Raw genomic sequence first — 20,415 nt, 5'->3', positions numbered from 1 at the left:
CCTCGCTGCTCTCCTTCTACACCTTAAACTGCACTTTGCTCTTCTAGTGCTCACCTTCTCTCTGTGCCTCCATCTCACCTATTTTGCCACCGACCCGTAGCCATGTCTTGCATCTGGCCAGGAACAACCTACCTCTTCAAATCCTACAATTACTCCCCCCACCTTTCAAAGCCTTATTGAAGGCATGTCTCTAACCATGAGGCATTCGCAGACCAAGTCCCACCTTGCCTCATCTCTCACTCCCTTCTGAGTCACCCTGACTTACACTCCTTGCTTTCCCCACATCCTAGTCCCAAAGCACTTACGTATATATCTGTAATTTGTTTGTATTCATGTCTGTCCCATCCCCCCACCCTCAAACTGTAAGCTCATTGTGGGCAGGGAATGTATCTGCTTATAGTTGTACTGTACTCTCCCAAGCATTTCGTTCAGTGTTCTGCACACAGTAAGTACTCAATAAATATGGAAGAAGGCAAGAAAGGAAAGAAGGGAAAGGGATGGAGGGAAGGGAGCGAGGGAGGAAAGGAGGAGGGAGGGAAAGACAAGAAACAAACAAAATCAATAACTGACTGCTTTCTCAGCAGTAGTGCTCACCAAAGGCAGTTCAGGTCCTCTATTTGATGCTCTAGACGAATAAAACAAGAACCTGAAGTTCTCTTCCTAATTGATGAGACTCAAAAAAATAGCTCTGGGGACTGAGCCCTTAAAATTTTTCAGGTTTGGTTTACACTTCCAGATCTAAAGACAAATATGAAGAAGTCAGACAGCTGACAAAAATTTCTGCTTATGCTGATGAAAGATCTACCACTTCTTTTTGAGTAAATCCCATGATTGCTGGAAACAAGAAACCCCAGTTGAGGAGACATTAGTTGAGATATGAGTCTAAAAAAATCAAGGTAGTATAAAATGGGTAATTAGGAGATGGGGGGCCTAACGGCAGCCACATTGAATAGCCACCATATTAGGCATGAGGCGAGCACTAAGTCCCTCTTCAGAGAGGCTGATGAGAGTCTTCTCTGCATAGGTGATGGGTACACAACAGGGTCCCCGGGTCAGTTCTGCTCCTCGTGCTTGCATCTTGAGCAATAACACCACATGATTATTGTAGTTGGGGTTGAGGTCAGATTGAGGCCAACTGCAGAGGCCTTGACAGTTATTGGCCACATACGTTTCAGGGATTAGCACTGAATGCTCTAAGCTTAAGTCCACAGTCAGTTCTTGCAGCTGACACCGATCCTCATTCTCAACACTGCGTTGTACCCGAGACAGTTTCCAGCGCTCCTGCCACTCAGCCCGTAAGCTTTGCAGGACTTTGAGAAGCAACAGTGCATATAGTTGGGAGGGAGGATCCTGGGACCTGCTGCTGCTTTTGGGTATCTGACAGAAGTCTAACAATCTCTGGAGAAGCATTATGTGGGGCTGCAAGGCAGGCAGTTCCAAAAGATCTGCTACAACTGCTTGTAGTCTGGATGAGAGAAGCTGAACTAGTTCCTGCTTAGGCTGCCACTGCTCTGCTTGTTTTTCCAGCAGAGCCTGACTATCAGCTGGGAGCTGCAATAAGAGTGGTTCCTCTGATTTCACCAGTTGTTCTAGAGCATCTGGCTCTGAGAAATTGAAGAATTGCTGAGGATAGCCCTTCAGGGCTTTGGGATCCAGATCTAGATGCAGGTGGGTTGGGCTATGCAGGACAGATGGAGAGTTCAGAACAGTGCGGACCAAATACATCAGGGTGTTCAGAAAATGGTCTGAGAGGCTTGAAGGGGACATAGTTGTACCATATACCTCTTTGGGGTCTGGAGTTGGCCTGCTGGGAAGGAAATGGAGGTTGCTCAGTGGGGTTTTCAAGGCCTGGATGTTTCTGTCTTAGCAGAGAGAGTTTAGATCTCTCATATTTTCTGCAAGTACCCTCTCCAATCAGATAGAGAAAATGGAGAAGCCCACTGTGGGAAGGGACTGTGTTTACCAACTCTGTTATTTTGTTATGCTGTACTCTGCCAAGTTTTTAATTCAATGCTCTGCGCATAGTAACTGCTCAATAAACTGACTGGATCAACTGACTGGTTCTCAGGGAAGTAATTAGGTTCTTAGGACAGCATGTATAACCGGCCCACCAATGAAAATCTATGTAAGATAAAAATGTTTTTCCCTCCTTTTCAGAAAGACTCCTTCTTCCTTCATTATTCTGCTTTCTTCCCAGGATCCTATAGTAGCTGAAATTAGAAATTGTGGTACCAAAACCTAGCAACTGCCAACTATCATAGCTGCTCCCAAATCTTTTTCTCCCATTATCAATTTTATTTTCCTCCTTGCAGCACTTTGATTAATGATTTCGCTCAGAACTCCCAAGCAGTGGATCTGGAAACTATTCCTTTCTTAGACTCTAGATTTGCTGGACAGATGTAGCCAAACCTTTCAACAAACTTCAGGATAATCTCCCAATAAGAATCCTCTCCCTCAAGTTCCACCTCTACTCTCTACTCTTTCTCTCCAGCCCCAGGAAGCCCTGCATACCTGGGTGGAGGATTTGGTGTTATTTGTAGCCACTCCTTAGTGGGTGTGGGCTGCAATTCTCTAAGTGGCTTCTGCTGCTGAAGCAGAAACAGCACAGGAGTCATCCTTGTGAAGCATTTGTCATCAGAACCAAATAGTAGAGGTTGGAGCTCCAAAGTAGACAGACGCAGCCCTGAAGAAAGAAGCAGTCAGGGAGGTGATGGAAACTGAACCCAAAAATAATTTCAGAGTGTAACAGGGTGAAGATGTCAAAAGGCAGAAGTGTGTTCTGAACTCTGGTATTCTGACCCCAAGTCCTCCTCCCTTCATAGGGTTCCACAATGTCCACCCAGAGTTCCTAATAGGTAAGAAGCTGATTGGGTTGCAAGCACAGAACAGATTACATAACTCCTTCACTATACATACCATCATTGCCGAGGGGCCAAAGTGTCAAAGAAAGTCTGGATCGGAGTTGCCAGCCCCCAAATTTCCCTTCCACACCAAGGACTAGGAAGCGAGTGTTGCTGGAAAGGCAAAGGCTCTACAAAAATGGATAAAGCATATATTAAAGGTCCAAAGCAAGCAATCTCATACTATGGACATTATTTGCAAGCAATTAGATACCATGCCCTCTTCAGAAAATTATATTTCTTTAGGACAGCAGAAAGGGTGTCCAGGACAGATGACAAATGGAAATTACTCTCCTGGACTGTAAGCTTGTTGTAGGCAGGGAATGTGTCTGTTTATTGTTGTACTATACTCTTCCAATGCTTACTACAGTGCTCTGCACACAGTAAGCCCTCAATAAATACAACTGAATGAATGAATGAATGAACGAACGAACAAATGGACAGGAACTAGTAAAATCCTGAAGTCATTCTGGTCACAGTGTTTTTCTATTCCCTTCCTAGTGCCTAATCTTATTTCACCCTCTATTTGTCCTTTGGCCTGATCTCATTCTAGCTCCATTGGCCAATAGTGAGGCTGCTACTTCTGGCTGGACTACTCAGAGGATCTAAGTTCTAGTCCCAAATCTGCTGCTAGATAAATCTGTCACTCAGGATAAGTCACTGAATTTCTCTGCGCCTGTTTTCTCATCTTTAAAATGGGATTTATATACAATTCTCCCTGTCCTTCAGCGGGGAAGAAGAACGTTAACTCCTCCATCAACATCCAGAAAAACACCAGGGTAATTGCCACCTTCCTTCCCACCACCAAGCATGCATTCCCAGCATGCTTCACGACCACCAGGCAGAGGATAAAAGCTACTCCCATACTCTCTCGGACTCCTCCATCCTTACCAAGACTTTGAGCCTATTTTGGATATTGGTTTATGTTTCACTCCAGACATGTGGGTCTTCAATCCTTTTTCCCCATCCAGAGAAGCAGTGTTGCTTAGTGGATACAGCATGGGCCTGGGGTCAGAAGGCTATGGGTTTTAATCCCTGCTCTGCCACTACTCTGCTGAGTGACCTTGGGGAGGTCACTTCACTTCTCTGGGCCTCAGTTAACTCATTTGCAAAATGGGGATTAAGACTGTGGGATAAGGATTGTATCCAAACTCATTAACTTGTATCTATCCCAGCGTTAAGTACAGTGCTTGGGACAGAGTAATCATTTAACAATACAGAATTAATAAGAGTAATAACAACAAAATAATAATAATAATCTAAACTCTTAGAGTGTGAGCCCCTGAGAGACATGGACCATGTCTAATTCCCACCTATGTAATTTTTCCTTGTCTTCCTCCTCCTCCTCTTCCTTACCCAATATCACACAGCAGGCAAGTGGTGAACCTGGAATTCATTCATTCATTCAATCGTATTTATTGAGTGCTGTGTGCAGAGCACTGTACTAAGTGCTTGGGAAGTACAAGTTGGCAACATATAGAGACGGTCCCTACCCAACAGTGGGCTCATAGTCTACAAGGGGGAGACAGAGAACAAAACATATTAACAAAATAAAGTAAATACAATAAATATGTACAAATAAAATAAATAAATAGAGTAATAAATACGTACAAACATATATACATATATACAGGTGCTGTGGGGAGGGGAAGGAGGTAAAGGGGCAGATAGGGAGGGGGAGGAGGGGGAGAGGAAGTAGGATACTCAGTCTTGGAAGGCCTCCTGGAGGATGTGAGCTCTCAGTAGGGCTTTGAAGGGAGGAAGAGAGATAGCTTGGCGGATGTGCAGAGGGAGGGCATTCCAGGCCAGGGGGAGGACATGGGCCAGGGGTCGACAGAGGGACAGGCAAGAACGAGGCACGGTGAGGAGGTTAGTGGCAGAGGAGAGGAGGGTGCGGGCTGGGCTGCAGAAGGAGAGAAGGGAGGAGAGTTAGGAGGGGGCGAGGTGATGGAGAGCCTTGAAGCCGAGGGTGAGGAGTTTTTGCCTGAGGCGTAGGTTGATTGGTAGCCACTGGAGATTTTTGAGGAGGGGAGTAACATGCCCGGAGCGTTTCTGCACAAAGACGATCTGGGCAGCAGCGTGAAGTATGGAATGAAAACTAAGGTTTCCTGACTCCCTGGCTCATGATCCTTCTTTCGCTCATTCATTCAATCATATTTATTGAGCACTTACTGTGTTCAGAGGACTGTACTAAGTGCTTAGATAGTACTATTCAGCAACAAATAGAGACAGTCCCTGCCCACAACAGGCTCACAGTTTAGAAGCGGGGACACCGATATCAAAACAAGTAAACATGCATCAATAACATCAATTTAAATAAACAGAATTATAGTTCTATAAAATATGCACATCATTAATAAAATAAATAGAATTATAAATATGTACTACATACACACAAATGCTGTACCACTGAATCTTTCCACTGGACCACAGAATTAAAGTGAATTTTAGAAAATAAATGTTTTAACTGAAATCTCACATAAAGGTATGTACTAAAGGAAATGTTTTTATGCATTTATTAGGGCATATGAAAATAAGGGTGTCTTACTGAATATCTTGACTGTCTGTATTGACCTGGATACTTTTCCAGACAGTCTCTGAACATTCAGATCACAGGCAGCTTCCATACCTGCTCCTGTTGCAGCCCATCTCCAGTGACTGTGAACTCTTGACCAGATTTGAACCTTTGACTCCTCGGTCCTGGATAAAATACCAGCAATGCCAGCTTCAGGTCACCTAACAGTGCAGAACCACCTGCATCTTGTGGCTCCCAGAACCTTAACTCCAGGTCCAACTTCCATATTGCTGTTGAAATACCATTGAATATAATTATTCTTATATCACTCAAAATGCTCTCAATTCCATTCCTTATTAGTTTCATCTGCAAAAAGGGAGCTTCTTAACCCCAAAGACAGAAGTTTCCAGTCTTCATCTTCAACGTCCCCATCATCATGTTCATCACTGTCCATATCATCAATTTTAATATTTATTTCTTGCCTATTGTGAGTTCCACTTTGCACTGGGTAATTGGTTGAGTCAATAAAAGCAGAAGTCAAAATGACTACTTTGGCTTAAAAAGTCTTCATAACTAGGAAGAAGGATAAGGTAAAACCCAAAACATTTCCTAGGGTTAATCGAGTCCTTTCCTTCTGATAGCTCCCAACTTTTTATCACCATTGCCCGACTTAAAATTACAACTTAATTTGAATATCTTGTGCCAAAGCTTGCTAATGCTACTCCATGTGATCCTAAGTTTAATGAATCTCTGAAAAGACCTAGCAAGTACTTTGCTTTTTCTGAGCAATGACGCCTTTGGGTACAAATCCCTGAGATGCTGGGTACAAATGTCTTAGCTTCTCACATTCCCTTTCCCTAAAATATACTGAGCTGTAATAGCCAAAAGAAAGCAAATCCCACCTCTGTGGCCCTCCCCATCTCCAGTTAAGCTGCACAGGTGATAGAACTGAAACTATCAAGGACAGAAGACCAAGAGCCTGGTTGTCTCAAACTCAAAATAAAGAACTGATGGGTTCAGCTGGAACAGAATTTGTGAAACCTGAGGAAAATGGATTAAGATCTCTTAATATGAAAACCCTAACAATGTAAAACAGAGACCTGCTGTAAGATTTTTTGTACACCTTGTTTAGAAGGGAAATACCACCTTCCTTGGACCTAGGTTAAAGAGCTAGCCTAGGCTAGGTGATAGCTTGCCACTTGCTCAGAGGAATGCAGAAATCAATTAATAAATTAATAGCATTGACTGCTAACTCTCTGCTAAGCACTAAGCAGTTGATAGAGCATTAAAGAGTTAGCAGCCACGATTCCTGCCTTCAAGGAATTTACAATATAGAAAGGAAGAAAAACACTGTAAATAAATCACAGGTAGGAAGCAGCAATTAAATTTAAATATAAGTGTATAAACAAGTGCTGGGTGAGGAACGAATCCCAAAGTGTTTAGGTTAGTGCTGAAGTGGGATTAAAGGGAAAAATAGTATAGAAAATGAGAGACTAGTCAGGGAATATCTCCTAGAAATGTGGCTTCAGGAAGGGCTTTGAGAACAGGGCAGCAGCATGCAGGATTTGATGGAGTTCCATAAAGAAGGGAGGATATGAGCAAGAGGTCAATGGAGAGAAAAATGAGAATGAGACACCAACATAAGAGAAGTGAAGTTGCTAGTTGTGTTGTAATGCAAGGAGGCAAGGATAAGTAGGTTGGAGATGGCTAAGAGAGTGACTGAAAAACATAGGAGTTTTTGCTTGTTATAGAGAGGGATGTGAAGAGCTACCTGGAGGTTTTAGAAAAGTGGACAAGCTGTGCAAAACAATATTTTATAAAAATACTCCAGACAAGAGGAGCAAAATATGGATTGCAAAGGAGAAAGAGTAGAGGCAGGGAGATTGAGTAAGTGTTCAATAAATACGATTGATTGATTGATCCGTGAAGAGGATGATGCAATAGTCAAGTCATGCAATAGTGGAGCAGTGTGATCTAGTGGAAAAAGCACAGGCCTGGGAATCAGAGAGCCTTGGGTTCTAATTCCAGGTCTGCCACTTATCTACTATGCGATGGACAAGTCACTTAACTTCTCTGAGCCACAGCTCCTCAAACTTTAAAATGGGGATTCTGTACCTGTTCTCCTTCATTCTTAAACTGAGAAACTGAGGGACAGGACTGTGTCTGACCTAATAACTTTTACCTACTCCAGCACTTCTAACAGTGTTGACACATAGTAAGTCTTTAACAGATATCTTAAAAAAAAGCACCAGGATACACTTGGACAAACATGATGGCAGTTTGGATTTAGAGGCAGGAGTGGAGTCTGGATATGTTGTGGACAAAGAATCGAAAGAATGTGGTTTTCAGATTGAATTATGGGAGTTGGGAGAAGCAGAAGAATTTAAGATAGTGTAGAGAGGAGGGTGAGATGAGATGAGGAGGGTGATGGTGAGGTGGCATACATTGCCAAGATCCACCCTTTCCTCTCCATCCATACCGCTACCCTGCTCGTTCAAGCTCTCATCCTATCCCGTCTGGCATCAGCCTTCTCTCTGATCTCCCATCCTCGTGTCTCTCCCCACTTCAATCCATACTTCATGCTGCTGCCCGGACTGTCTCTGTCCAGAAACGCTCTGGGCATGTTACTCCCCTCCTCAAAAATCTCCAATGGCTACCAATCAATCTGCGCATCAGGCAGAAACTCCTCACCCTGGGCTTCAAGGCTCTCCATCACCTCGCCCCCTCCTACCTCACCTCCTTTCTCTCCTTCTACAGCCCACCCAGCACCCTCCGTGCCTCTGCCGCTAATCTCCTCACCGTACCTCGTTCTCGCCTGTCCTGCCATCGACCCCCAGCCCACGTCATCCCCCTGGCCTGGAATGCCCTCCCTCTGCCCATCCGCCAAGCTAGCTCTCTTCCTCATTTCAAGGCCCTACTGAGAGCTCACCTCCTCCAGGAGGCCTTCCCAGACTGAGCCCCTTCCTTCCTCTCCCCCTCGTCCCCCTCTCCATCCCCCCATCTTACCTTCCCTTCCCCACAGCACCTGTATATATGTATATATGTTTGTACATATTTATTACTCTATTTATTTATTTATTTATTTTACCTGTACATATCTATTCTATTTATTTTATTTTGTTAGTATGTTTGGTTTTGTTCTCTGTCTCCCCCTTTTTAGACTGTGAGCCCACTGTTGGGTAGGGACTGTATATGTTGCCAACTTGTAGTTCCCAAGCGCTTAGTACAGTGCTCTGCACACAGTAAACGCTCAATAAATACAATTGATTGATTGACTGATTGATTGGTGATGTCATTTGGAATGGGAAAGCTAGGTGGAGGGGACGGTTTGAAAGGGAAGATGACGGGTTCAATTTTGGGCCTGTACAACTTGGAATGATGACAGTACACCCGTTTTAGAGAAGATCCTGGAAGCAGAAGGAAATGTGAGCTTGCAGAGAAATGAGATAGATTTGATTTAGTGAGGTAGATCTGGAAATCATCAGCAGATAAAGGAGTAGTTGAAGCAATGGGAGTGAATGAGCTCCCTATGGGGGTGTGTAGAACCTGAAAATAAAGGAGAATCAAAACAAAGCTTTTAGGGGCACCCACAACTAAGCAGCAGAGATTGAGTAAGGGCTGGCAAAAAAAAAATACTGAGAAGGAGCAGCCAGAGAGGTGCAAGGAACTTAGAAGAGTCAACATGAGAGAAACCAAGATTGATATTGTTTTCAGGAAAAGGTAGAGGTCCGCAGGGACAAAAGGAGATTTGAGATAAAGAAAAATTAGGAAAGAGAAAGGATAATGGGAAAAGCAGATAAAGGGAAAGCAAGGGCTTTAGTTGGAAAGTGTGATAAGAAAAGGCCCAAGACTGCAGAACTTCTTTTTAACCCTTCAATATTCTACAACCAAAATAGACCATTTGGTCACCATAACCGAATTACTTTCTCTTAATGCACAAAGCATCATCACCCTCTCCACTGATCTCTCTTGCACTACTATCCATTTGCCGATCTCACACCTCTTAACCCACAACCCTGGATCACCTTCACAGAACACTTCCTCAATTCATTCATTCAAAACTACTTATTAAGCACTTACTGTGTGCAGAGCACTTTACTAAGCTCTTTGGAGAGTACAACAATAAACTGTGCCCAAGATGCAGAGAACTGCAGGCAGAAATGCACACATCTCTCTAACCTTACCCACCACAAACTCATTCTTATCTGCTTCAATTCAGCCCTTTCTTCTACCCAACAATAATACCTATTCTTAATTCACTCCCATACCCACTGCCCACAAGTTGTTCTAGACATTTAAGTCCTTCCTCAAGCCTCCTGTCCCATAGGACAACGGATCATTGTCCCTTAAGGGCCTGGTCACACACTTCATCAACGAAATTGAAGCCATCAGGTGTGATCTTTCCAAAATCCACTTGCTCGCATGCTCACTCACTCTCACTCTCACTCTCACTCTCACTCACTCACTCACTCACTCACTCACTCACTCACTCACTCACTCACTCACTCACTCACTCACTCACTCACTCACTCACTCATTCACTTTCACAAGAGCCCAGGCCTGGGAGTCAGAGGGCCTGGGGTTCTAAACCTGGCTCTGCCATTTGTCTACTCTATGACCTTGATCAAGTCACACCTTCTCTGTGCCTCAGTTACCACATCTGTAAATTGGGACTTAAGGCGGTGAGCCCCATGCTGTAAATGGACTGTGTGCACATACTAAGCGCTTAACGAATACCATAAATTCCATTTTGAGTCAATCAATTAATCTGTGTGCAGGGTACTGTAATGGGCTTTTAGAAGAGTGTAGTATAGTAGAATTGTTGGACATGTTCCCTGATCATCACAAGCTTTAAGTCTGCAAGGGAAGACAGGCATTAATATAGACAGATACAGCTGCAGAGGGACTCCCATCGTTGTAGCTGTCAAGCCCTAACTACAGTCCTTAACCTCAAAGGGCTAACTTTGATGACTTTAGCATTAAAAATACCTGCATACCAGCCCACTTAAGCTATAAGGCTCATATGAAATGGGAGCTGCATCCAATCTGATTATCCTTTATCTACTCAGCACATAGCACAGTGTTGGCTAAGTGCTTAACAAATACAACAGTGATATTTATTGCTACTTCTTCTCCTCCTTCTTTTTATTATTATCCCCCTCTGGACTATAAATTCACTGAGGGCTACCATCTCTGTTATTCTGTACACTCCAAAGTCCTTAGTACAGTGCTCTGCACACAGAGCTCTATAAATATACGAATGATTGACTGACTGATACAAAACTACAGAACGGGAAGGGAGCTACAGGCCAAAGGAAAGGCATGGGCAAGGGACTGGCAACAAAACAGACAAGACCATATTTCTGAAAAAAGTTCACTCCACATATCCCCACTTCTCAGTCACCCCCAGTGAGTGCCCATCCACCTCCATAAAGAGAAACTCCATACTACAGGATGTAAATTAAAGCACTTAATAATCTTACCCACTCCTCACCTCACTGCCTGTCATTCATTTATTCAATAGTATTTATTGAGCACTTACTGTGTGCAAAGCACTGTACTAAGCACTTGGGAAAGTACAATGCAACAACAAACAGGCACATTCCTTGCCTACAAGCTCACAGTATAGAGGGTGAGACAGACATTAATATACATACATATGTACATACATACATATGTACATATATACACTCATATACATACACTTAAAAATTACAGCTATCATCATCATCATCATCATCATCAATTGTATTTATTGAGCGCTTACTGTGTGCACGGCACTGTACTAAGTGCTTGGGAAGTACAAGTTGGCAAAACATAGAGACAGTCCCTACCCAACAGTGGGCTCACAGTCTAAAAGGGGGAGGCAGAGAACAAAACCAAACATATTAACAAAATAAAATAAATAGAATAGATATGTACAAGTAAAATAAATAAATAAATAAGTAAATAGACTAATAGATATGTACAAATATATATACATATATACAGGTGCTGTGGGGAAGGGAAGGAGGTAAGATTGGGGGATGGACCTATATACGTATGTGCTGTGGGACTGAGAAGATGAATGAAGGAGCAAGTCAAGGTGATGCAGAAGTGAATGGGAGAGGAGGGCTTCATCAAAGAAGGCTTCTTGGAGGAGATGGGCCTTCAATAAGTTGGGGCCTTCAATAAGTTGAAGTTGGGGAGAGCAATTATCTGTTTGATATTAGGAGAAAGGGAGTTCCAGGTCACAGTCAGGATGTGGGCAAGAAGTTGTCACAGAAAAAGACAAAATCAAGTTAAAATAAGAAGACTAGCATTAGAGGAATCAAGCTTGCAGCCAGGGTTGTAGTAGGAGAGTAGCTAGGTGAGGTAGGAGGGGGCAAGGTGACTGAATACTCTAAAATCAATGGTGAGATCAGGGAGGAAGCTGGAGGACCATGATGTAGTGGATAGAGCATGGGCCCGGGAGTCAAAAGGTCATGGGTTCTAATTCCGACTCTGACACTTGACTACTGTGTGACTTTGAGCAAGTCACTTCACTTAACAAATACCATCATTATTATTGTTATCTGGGCTTCAGTTATCTCATCTGTAAAATGGGGATTAAGACTGTAAGCCCCATGTGGGACAACCTGACTACCTTGCATCTACCCCAGAGCTTAGAACATTGTTTGGCACATAGTAAGGGCTTAACAAATACCACCATTATTATTAGTTAAGGAGCAAAAAGATAGGTACTTGGAACAATATGGAAGCAGTTTGGATGGAGGGGAAAGGGCAGATTCTAGGGAAGGTGTGAAGGTGTGAAGGTACAACCAGTAGAATTTCACTGACAGATTAAATGTGCAGAATAAGGAAATAAATAAATAATAAATAAATAAGAGATTATGAAGGGATTTAACTCCACTCTAGTTCTCCTCCGGCAAAGTGGTGATAAACTGCCTGAGCAAAATATATACAGCTTCTTCTTTGACTCCAGTCTTTGCATATTTTCTTTGAAAATATATGCTTGGCAGCAGGCCAGCTACCGTGCTCTAAAAAATAAATTTGAAATTCTATTTCTGTTTTGGTGAGGTACAGTCTGGTTATCTTTTATCTACCCCAGCACTGAGCACATAATGAATAATTTCTGTGTTGATTAGAGGGGGGGGGAAAAATCAGGTTCTACTGCATTGTCTTTTTAAAAAAAATTAACATAAGGAAATTTGCAGCAATGTCGGTCTACAATCTGCCTCTTTTATACAAGTCTAGCAGCTATAAATCATATCTGTATCGACACTTTTTAATTTGTAAAGTTACTTAGTCAGCTGCAGCTAATCATGTCTTTACCCAGATAATTCACAGAACTGTTAAGTAGACAGCTGGTCCACTAAAGGGATTCTATTTGTTTTTTCTTATTCTAGCAAATCCTGTTATCTATGGGCTCAGGCAGGTTCACTATTGTAGCAGGCCCCGTGTTCTAAAAAATCTATCCCCACTGTTTGCGTTTACTGTGAGCCCACTGTTGGGTAAGGACCGTCTCTATATGTTGCCAACTTGTACTTCCCAAGTGCTTAGTACAGTGCTCTGCACACAGTAAGTGCTCAATAAATACAATTGAATTGAATGAATGAATGAATGAAATAAGAGATGAGTCAAGGATAATGCCCATTTGTGAGACAGGGAGTGTAATGGTGTTGTCTATGATACGAAAATAGAAAGGAGGAGAACTAAGTTTGGATGGGAAAGTGGGAAGTTCCTACTTCCTATTACAATCCAGCTTGCTCAATTTACTCATATAACACCAGTCTACTCACTGTACCCCAACCTCATCTATCTCTCTGCGAACCCCTTGCCCATATCCTACTTCTGGCCAGAAACTCCCTTCCTTAAAATATCTGACAGATGATCTCTCTTCCCCGCCTTCAAAGTCTTATTAAAAGCACATTTCCAAGAGGCCTTCCCCCAGTAAACTCTCACTTACCCTACTCTCTCTCTCTTCTACATTGCTCTTGCACTTATATCGGTCCCCTTTATTCACCCTACCCTCAGCCCCAGAGGCTTTTTAATGTCCACATATCCACAATTTATTTTAATGTCTGCCTCTTTCTCTACACTAAAAGCTTGTTATGGGTTGGGAACTTGTCTTTCTACTGTTACACTGAACTCTCCTACGTTCAGTGCTCTGCACACAGTAAGCACTCAAAAAATAACTGACTGATCAGGTAGGTTGGTGTTAGTGGTGTAAAGTGTGTAGGTTGGGTTTCAAAGATCAGCGAGGTAACAGGAGGGAGCTGACTGAATGTCTTAAAGTCATTTATTTCTGTATGAAGTGGAGGTGGGTGGGCAATCATTAGTGGGAGGAGACTGTAGGCAAGTCATTCAGAGAGGAGGTTAATACAGCAGTCAATCAGTCAGTCCATCATATTTATTCAGTGCTTACTGTATACAGAGCACCGTAAAAAGCACTTGGTACAAAACAACAATATAATAGACACATTCCCTAATCATAGTGAGCTTACAATCTAGAGGGGGACACAGATATTAATATAAATAAATAAAATTACAGATATGTTCAGAAATGCTGTGGGGATGGGAGGGGGGATGACTACAGGAAGCAAGTCTAGGCAGCACAGAAGGGAGGGGGAGAAGAGGAATGGTGGCTTAGTTAGGGAAGGCCTCCTGGAAGAGATGTGCTTTCAATAAGGCTTTGAAGTGAGGGAGAGTAATTGTCCGCCAGATATGAAGACAGAGGACATGCCAGGGCAGAGGAAGGGCGTGTGTGAGAGGTCAGAGGTGAGGCACATGAGACTGAGGTACAATGAAAAGGTTGGTCTAGTCAAGGAGGACATAAGCACTTGCAAAAGTGCAAAAGTGTGGTAAGAACTGCAGTAGGCGCTGGGGCTACACAATAATAAGGTTAAATATAATTCCTGGCCCAAATGGGGCTCATAATCTTATTTCCCATTTTACAGATGAGATAACTGAGGGAGAGAGATGTTCAGGGATTTGCCCAAGGTCCTACAGCAGACAAGTGGCAAAGCCAGGATTATACATTTATGTGTATATAAATCTGTAATTTATTTTAATGTGTTTCCCTCTCTAGTATACATCTTCTTTAAAAAAAAAAGGTATTTGTTAAAATGTTTACTAAATGCCAGGCACTGTACTAAGTGCTGGGGTAGATAATAATAACAATAATAATAATAATAATGGCATTTATTAAGCGCTTACTATGTGCAAAGTACTGTTCTAAGCGCTGGGGAGGTTACAAGGTGATCAGGTTATCCCACGTGGGGCTCACAGTCTTAGTCCCCATTTTACAGATGAGGTAACTGAGGCACAGAGAAGTGAAGTGACTTGCCTAAAGTCACACAGCTGACAATTGGTGGAGCCGGGGTTTGAACCCATGACCTCTGACTCCAAAGCCCATGCTCTTTTCCACTGAGCCATGCTGCTTCTCTAGATGCAAGATGTTCCTTATGTACACGATTCATTCATTCATTCATTCATTCATTCATTCATTCAACTGTATTTATTGAGTGCTTACTGTATGTAGAGCACTGTACTAAGCACTTGGGAAAGTAAAACAGAGCAATAAAGAGAGACAATCCTTGCCCACAATGAGCTCACAGTCTGAGGGGGAGGCAGACATTAATAAAAGTAAACAGGCATCAAGACATCAATACAAGTAAACAGGCATCAGTATAAATAAATACAATTACAGAAATATACCTAATTGCTGTGGGGTGGGGAGAAGGGGAAGAGCAAAAGGAGCAAGTCAGAGTGACGTGGAAGGGAGTACAGGATGATGGAAAGTGGGACTTCATTTGTAAAAGCTCCTTAGAAGAGAAGTGCCTTCAGCAGGGGGAGAGTCACTGTTTGGAGGATTTGAGGAAGGAGGGTGTTCCAGGCCACAGTAAGGATGTGAGATAGGCAGTGAAATAGGTGAGACTGAGACACCAAGAGAAGGTTAGCACCAGAGGAGTAAGGTGTGCAGGCTGGATTGTAGAGGGAGAGAAGGGAGATGAGATAGGAGGGGTCAAGGAGATGATGGGCAGTGAGTTTTTGTTTGATACAGAGGCGGATACGCAACCACTGGAGATTTTTGAGGAGGGGAGTGACATGCCCTGACTTTCCCATCACTGTTGACGGCACTACCACCCTTCCAGTTTCACAAGCCCACAACCTTGGTGTCATCCTCGACTCTGCTCTCTCGTTCACCCCTCACATCCAATCCGTCACCAAAAACTGCCGGTCTCACCTCTGCAACATCACCAAGATCCGCCCTTTTCTCTCCATCCAAACCAATACCCTGCTGGTTCAATCTCTCATCCTAACCCAACTGGATTACTGCATCAGCCTCCTCCCTGATCTCTCATCCTCCTGTCTCTCCCCACTTCAATCTATACTTTCATTCATTCATTCAATTGTATTTATTGAGTGCTTACTGTGTGCAAAGCACTGGACTAAGCGCCTGGGAAGTACAAGTTGGCAACATCTAGAGACGGTCCCTACCCAAAGCGGGCTCACAGTCTAGAAGGGGGAGATAGACAACAAAAACAAAACGTATTAACAAAATAAAATAAATAGAATAAATACGTACAAGCAAAATAAATAAATCATGCTGCTGCCTGGATCATCTTTGTGCAGAAACGCTCTGGGCATGTTATTCTTCTCCTCAAAAATCTCCAGTGGCTACCAGTTAACCATCAGGCAAAAACTCCTCACTTTTGGTGTCCCCTCCTACCTCACATCCCTTCTCTCCTTCTACAGCCCAGCCTGCACCCTCTGCTCCTCTGCCACCGCTAACCTCCTCACTGGATATCATTCTGGCCTGTACTGCTGTTGACCCCGGCCCACGTCCTCCCCCTGGCCTGGAATGCCCTCCCTCCACACATCCACCAAGCTAGCTCTCTTCCTCCCTTCAAAGCCCTACTGAGAGCTCACCTCCTCCAGTAGGCCTTCCAAGACTGAGCCCTCTCCTTCGTCTCCCCCTTCCCATCCCCTCCACCCTACCTCCTTCCCCTCCCCACAGCACCTGTATATATGTTAGTACAGATCTATTACTCTATTTTACCTGTACATCTTTACTATTCTATTTATTTTATTTTGTTTTATTGTCTGTCTCCCCCTTCTAGATTGTGAGCCCACCGTTGGGTAGGGACCATTCTCTACATGTTGCCAACTTATACTTCCCAAGCGCTTAATACAGTGCTCTGCACACAGTAAGTACTCAATAAACACGATTGAATGAATGAAATGCCCTGAGTGTTTCTGTAGTAAAATAATCTGGGAAGCACAGTGAAGTATGGACTGGACTGGAGGGAAGCAGGAGGTTGGAAGATCAGAAAGGAGGCTGATGCAGTAATAGAGTTGGAAGAGGATGGTAGCGGTTTGGATGGAGAAGAAAGGGCGGATTATAGTGATGTCGTGAAGTGAGACCAACAGGATTTGGCGACGGACTGGATATGTAGGTTGAATGAGAGAGTGGAGTGAAGGATGATCCCTATACCCAATCTGGATGCATCATGGTGTAGTGGATACAGCATAAACCTGGGAGTCAGAAGGTCATGGGTTCTAATCCCAGCTCCGCCACTTGTCTGATGTGTGACACTGGGCAAGTCGCTTTATTTCTCTATGCTTCAGAGACCACACCTGTAAAATGGGGATTGAGACTCTGTGCCCGACGTGGGAGAGGGACTGTATTCAGTCACACTTTCTTGTATCCTCCCCAGTATTTAGTACAGTGCTTGGCACACAGTATTCACTTAACAAATAACATAATTTATTTCTATCATTGTTGTATTCTCCCAAGCACTTAGTATAGTGCTCTGCACATTGCAAGCATAGATACCTTTGACTGATGAGCAGGTAAATTAGGGATATCAAGGATAATGCCCCAATTATTGGTCTCTGAGTCTCTTTTAATAGTACTTCTTAAGGGCTTACTATATGTCAAGCACTGTTCTTAGCACTGAGGTATATATATGTTAATCAGGCTAGATACATTTCCTATCCCATACAGGACTCAGTCTAGGGTAGGAAGGATAATAGGTACTGAATCACCATTCTGCAGTTGAAGAAACTGAGGAACAGAAAATTGACTTGTCCAAGGTCACTCTGCAGGCAAATAGAAGTCATGGAATTAGAACCTAGGTCTCTGGCTCCTAGGTCTGTGCTTTATCTACTTGGCCAAGATACTTCTCCTTATAGTCCTTTCCAATAATCTTCTTATATCACAGAACAAGTAGATACACACACAAATGGTTGAAAGAATGTGTGATCTAATTATTATTATTATTTTTGTTTTATTATTAGTAATAATAATAATGATTATTATTATATTTGTGGTATTTGTTAAGTGCTTACTATGTGCCATGTACTGTTCTAAGTACTGGGGTAGATAGGCACTAGTCAGGTTGGACACAGTACCTGTCCCACTTCTCTGTGTCTCAGTTGCAGGAGAAGCAGTGTGGCTTAGTGAAAAGGGCCTAGGCTTGGGGGTCAGAGGTCATGGGTTCTAATCCCAGCTCTGCCATTTGTCTGCCGTATGATCTTGGGCAAGCTCCTTTATTTTTCTGTGCCTCAGTTTCCTCATCTGTAAAATGGGGGTTAAGACTGTGAGTCCCACATTGGACAGCCTGATGACCCTGGACCTAGTCCAACACTTAGAACAGTGCTTGGCACATAGTAAGTGTTTAACAAATGCCATTATTAATTAATTAATTAATTAGTTACTTCATCTGTAAAATGGGGATTGAGAATGTGAATCCAAGGGGTATGGACTGTCCAACCTGATTTGCTTGTATCCACCCCAGTGCTTACTACAGTGTCTGGCATACAGTATGTGCTTAACAAATACCACAATTATTATTAATAATTGTAGTCTCCTTTTTACAGATGAGGAAAATTGGACGCAGGGAAGTAATGTGACTTACTCAAGGTCATGCAGGAAACAAGTGGTGGAGCTAGGCTGGGAACCCAGGTCCTTCTGATTCCCAGGCATATGCTCTAACTACTTGGCCATGAGGTCTATGATCATCAGCTAGATAATTCCACCAATCAGTTGAATTTAATTGTGCATTTACTGTGCACAGAGTACTGTGTTAAGCACTTAGCCAAATACGAATTTTGCCCAGAGTCAATGTCCTTCATTCTGTCTCATTCATAACTTGTCCTCTGCCTTCAGTACCGGCTGGTAGGTAGATAAATCTTGGTTTATTTTGTTCCTTATAAATGGTTGTCTCGTTCCTTATCAATCCAACACACACACACACACACACACACACACACACACACTCTCCTGCCTCCCCCCCCCCCCCCCCCACCGCATCTGTACCTTCCTCAAGATGAAGTACAACGAGATGTTGCTGACTTGGCTCTGTAAGCCATGCTCCCAAACGTCGCAATGAGAGAAATACTTTTGCATTTCCTTGAGGGCAAATACCAAAGGTGGCCAAATCGTGGAGTCTCCAATGAGACTGCTTCACGGCCTCCAAGAAGATGTGTTCATAATTGCTCAGAGAACCCACCACTTCCAGATGATACTGGTCTAGGCCGCTCCCTGTGCCCAGCTTGAGATGGCACACTGGCTCCCCCAGGCCAGTGAGAGACGAATGGCGGAAACTGTTCTTTCCCCACATATCTGCGGTTGTATTCCCATGGTCGGTTAAGAGTTGGGTCCTAGCTGGGATAGTTTCTGCGGCTCCACTCCTGTGTGATATGCTTGAGACAATCGTATTTCGCCATGCACTTTGGCCGATATTTTCGTGTTCCTCTATTTGGCTACGACGCAACTGGTCCCAAGAAGTGGTAGGTAAAAGCTCGGAAGTAGAATCAAGTCTTACCTTTGGACTTCCTTTCTTTGGCAGAGCTACCGTCAGTGGCAACAATAGCAGCAGCATAAACAGCATATTTGGGTAGAAAGAGTCTTTCATTTTGGGCTTAATGACTCAGAAACGCTTGGAATCGAACGACTTGAAGATTATGAACCTTCTTTCCGCGTGGAAGCAAGTCCCCCGGCAGGACAAACAGCCAGCAGCTAAACACCCGGCCCTTTCATTATGTAAAATGCGACACTATCGCGAGGCCGAGGCCCCGCCTTTAAAAGGCGGATAATCTTTCGAACGGAAGTGACCTAGTAGATAATGGCGAAAATCGTACTGTGTGAATCTGAGTATGTAATGGTAAATGTGAAATTTTTCCAAGGCTACTTTATGTGTTTTCAAGCAGTGTATCTGAAGTTTTAAAAGATGGACAATTCAGATTGTTGATCCTATTTCTCTCTCACATACACCCACACACAACCACAAACACCCCCCCCCCCCACTCTCGCCCCCCCCCCCCCCCCCCCCATATGAAGGAGAAGCATTGTGGTTTAGTGGCAGGAGGAGCCCGGGCTTGGGAGTCAGAGGTCATGGGTTGTAATTCCAGCCTCGCCACTTGTCTGCTGGATGGCCTTGGGCAAGCCACTTGACTTCTCTGGACCTCGGTTACCTCATCTCTAAAATGGGGATGGAGACTGTGAGCCCCGTGTGGGACAACCTGATCACCTCGGACCTGTGTCCATCCAAATCAATAGTATTGATTGAGTACTGTACTAAGTGCTTGGGCAAGTAAAATACAATCAACGAAAGATATTTCTTGAGCCCTTGCTGTGGGCAGAGCACTGTCCTACATCATGTTGTAAACTCCTGAAAAAGCAGCTATGTGTGTTTTGTTCATGCTGAATCCTCTCAAGGGTTGAGCGCACAACTGTTTTCAATAAATGCTCTCCATTCATTCAGTCGTATTTATTGAGTGCCTACTGTGTGCAGAGATTGTACCAAATGCTGGGGAAGTGCAAGCTGGCAACATATAGCCCTAGGGACATTGGTCCCTACCCAACAATGATCTCACAGTCTAGAAATGTTCACTGCAGTGCTCTGCACAGACACGATGGACAGGAGGTCCCAGCACTTAGTACAGTCCCAGAGCATAGTAAGCTTGGGACATAGTAAACACTGAACAAATACCGTAGAAGGAAGAGAGAAG

At 43.5% G+C, this 20,415-nt stretch overlaps 1 protein-coding gene across 1 annotated transcript; it reads right to left on the bottom strand.

Annotated features, from left to right (window-relative positions):
• Window positions 1-854: 854 nt before the first annotated feature.
• LOC119946726 (muellerian-inhibiting factor-like) lies at window positions 855-19,412 on the bottom strand. The gene is made up of 5 exons (XM_038768144.1): window positions 18,722-19,412; window positions 5,530-5,705; window positions 2,917-3,031; window positions 2,512-2,683; window positions 855-1,807 (listed from the first exon to the last, which is right to left on the bottom strand). Exons 1-5 carry the CDS (start codon window positions 19,317-19,319, stop codon window positions 931-933), a joined length of 1,938 nt encoding a protein of 645 aa, XP_038624072.1. The 5' UTR covers window positions 19,320-19,412; the 3' UTR covers window positions 855-930.
• Between the last annotated feature and the right edge of the window lie 1,003 nt (window positions 19,413-20,415).

This window comes from Tachyglossus aculeatus, chromosome Y3 (assembly GCF_015852505.1).
Source record: "Tachyglossus aculeatus isolate mTacAcu1 chromosome Y3, mTacAcu1.pri, whole genome shotgun sequence".
Classification (NCBI taxonomy): domain Eukaryota; kingdom Metazoa; phylum Chordata; class Mammalia; order Monotremata; family Tachyglossidae; genus Tachyglossus; species Tachyglossus aculeatus.
This window is presented reverse-complemented; position numbering and strand designations above follow the sequence as displayed.

What these genes read in the sequence shown, in the direction of transcription:
- LOC119946726 (XM_038768144.1), bottom strand. Translation starts at nt 19,319, where the DNA reads ATGAAAGACTCTTTCTACCCAAATATGCTGTTTATGCTGCTGCTATTG. An exon ending in TGTACTTCATCTTGAGGAAG is followed by an intron (nt 5,706 to 18,721) that starts GTACAGATGCGG and finishes GTATTTCAACAG; the next exon opens with CAATATGGAAGTTGGACCTG. An exon ending in ACACCAAATCCTCCACCCAG is followed by an intron (nt 1,808 to 2,511) that starts GTATGCAGGGCT and finishes TTTCCTTCCCAG; the next exon opens with CAGGCCAACTCCAGACCCCA.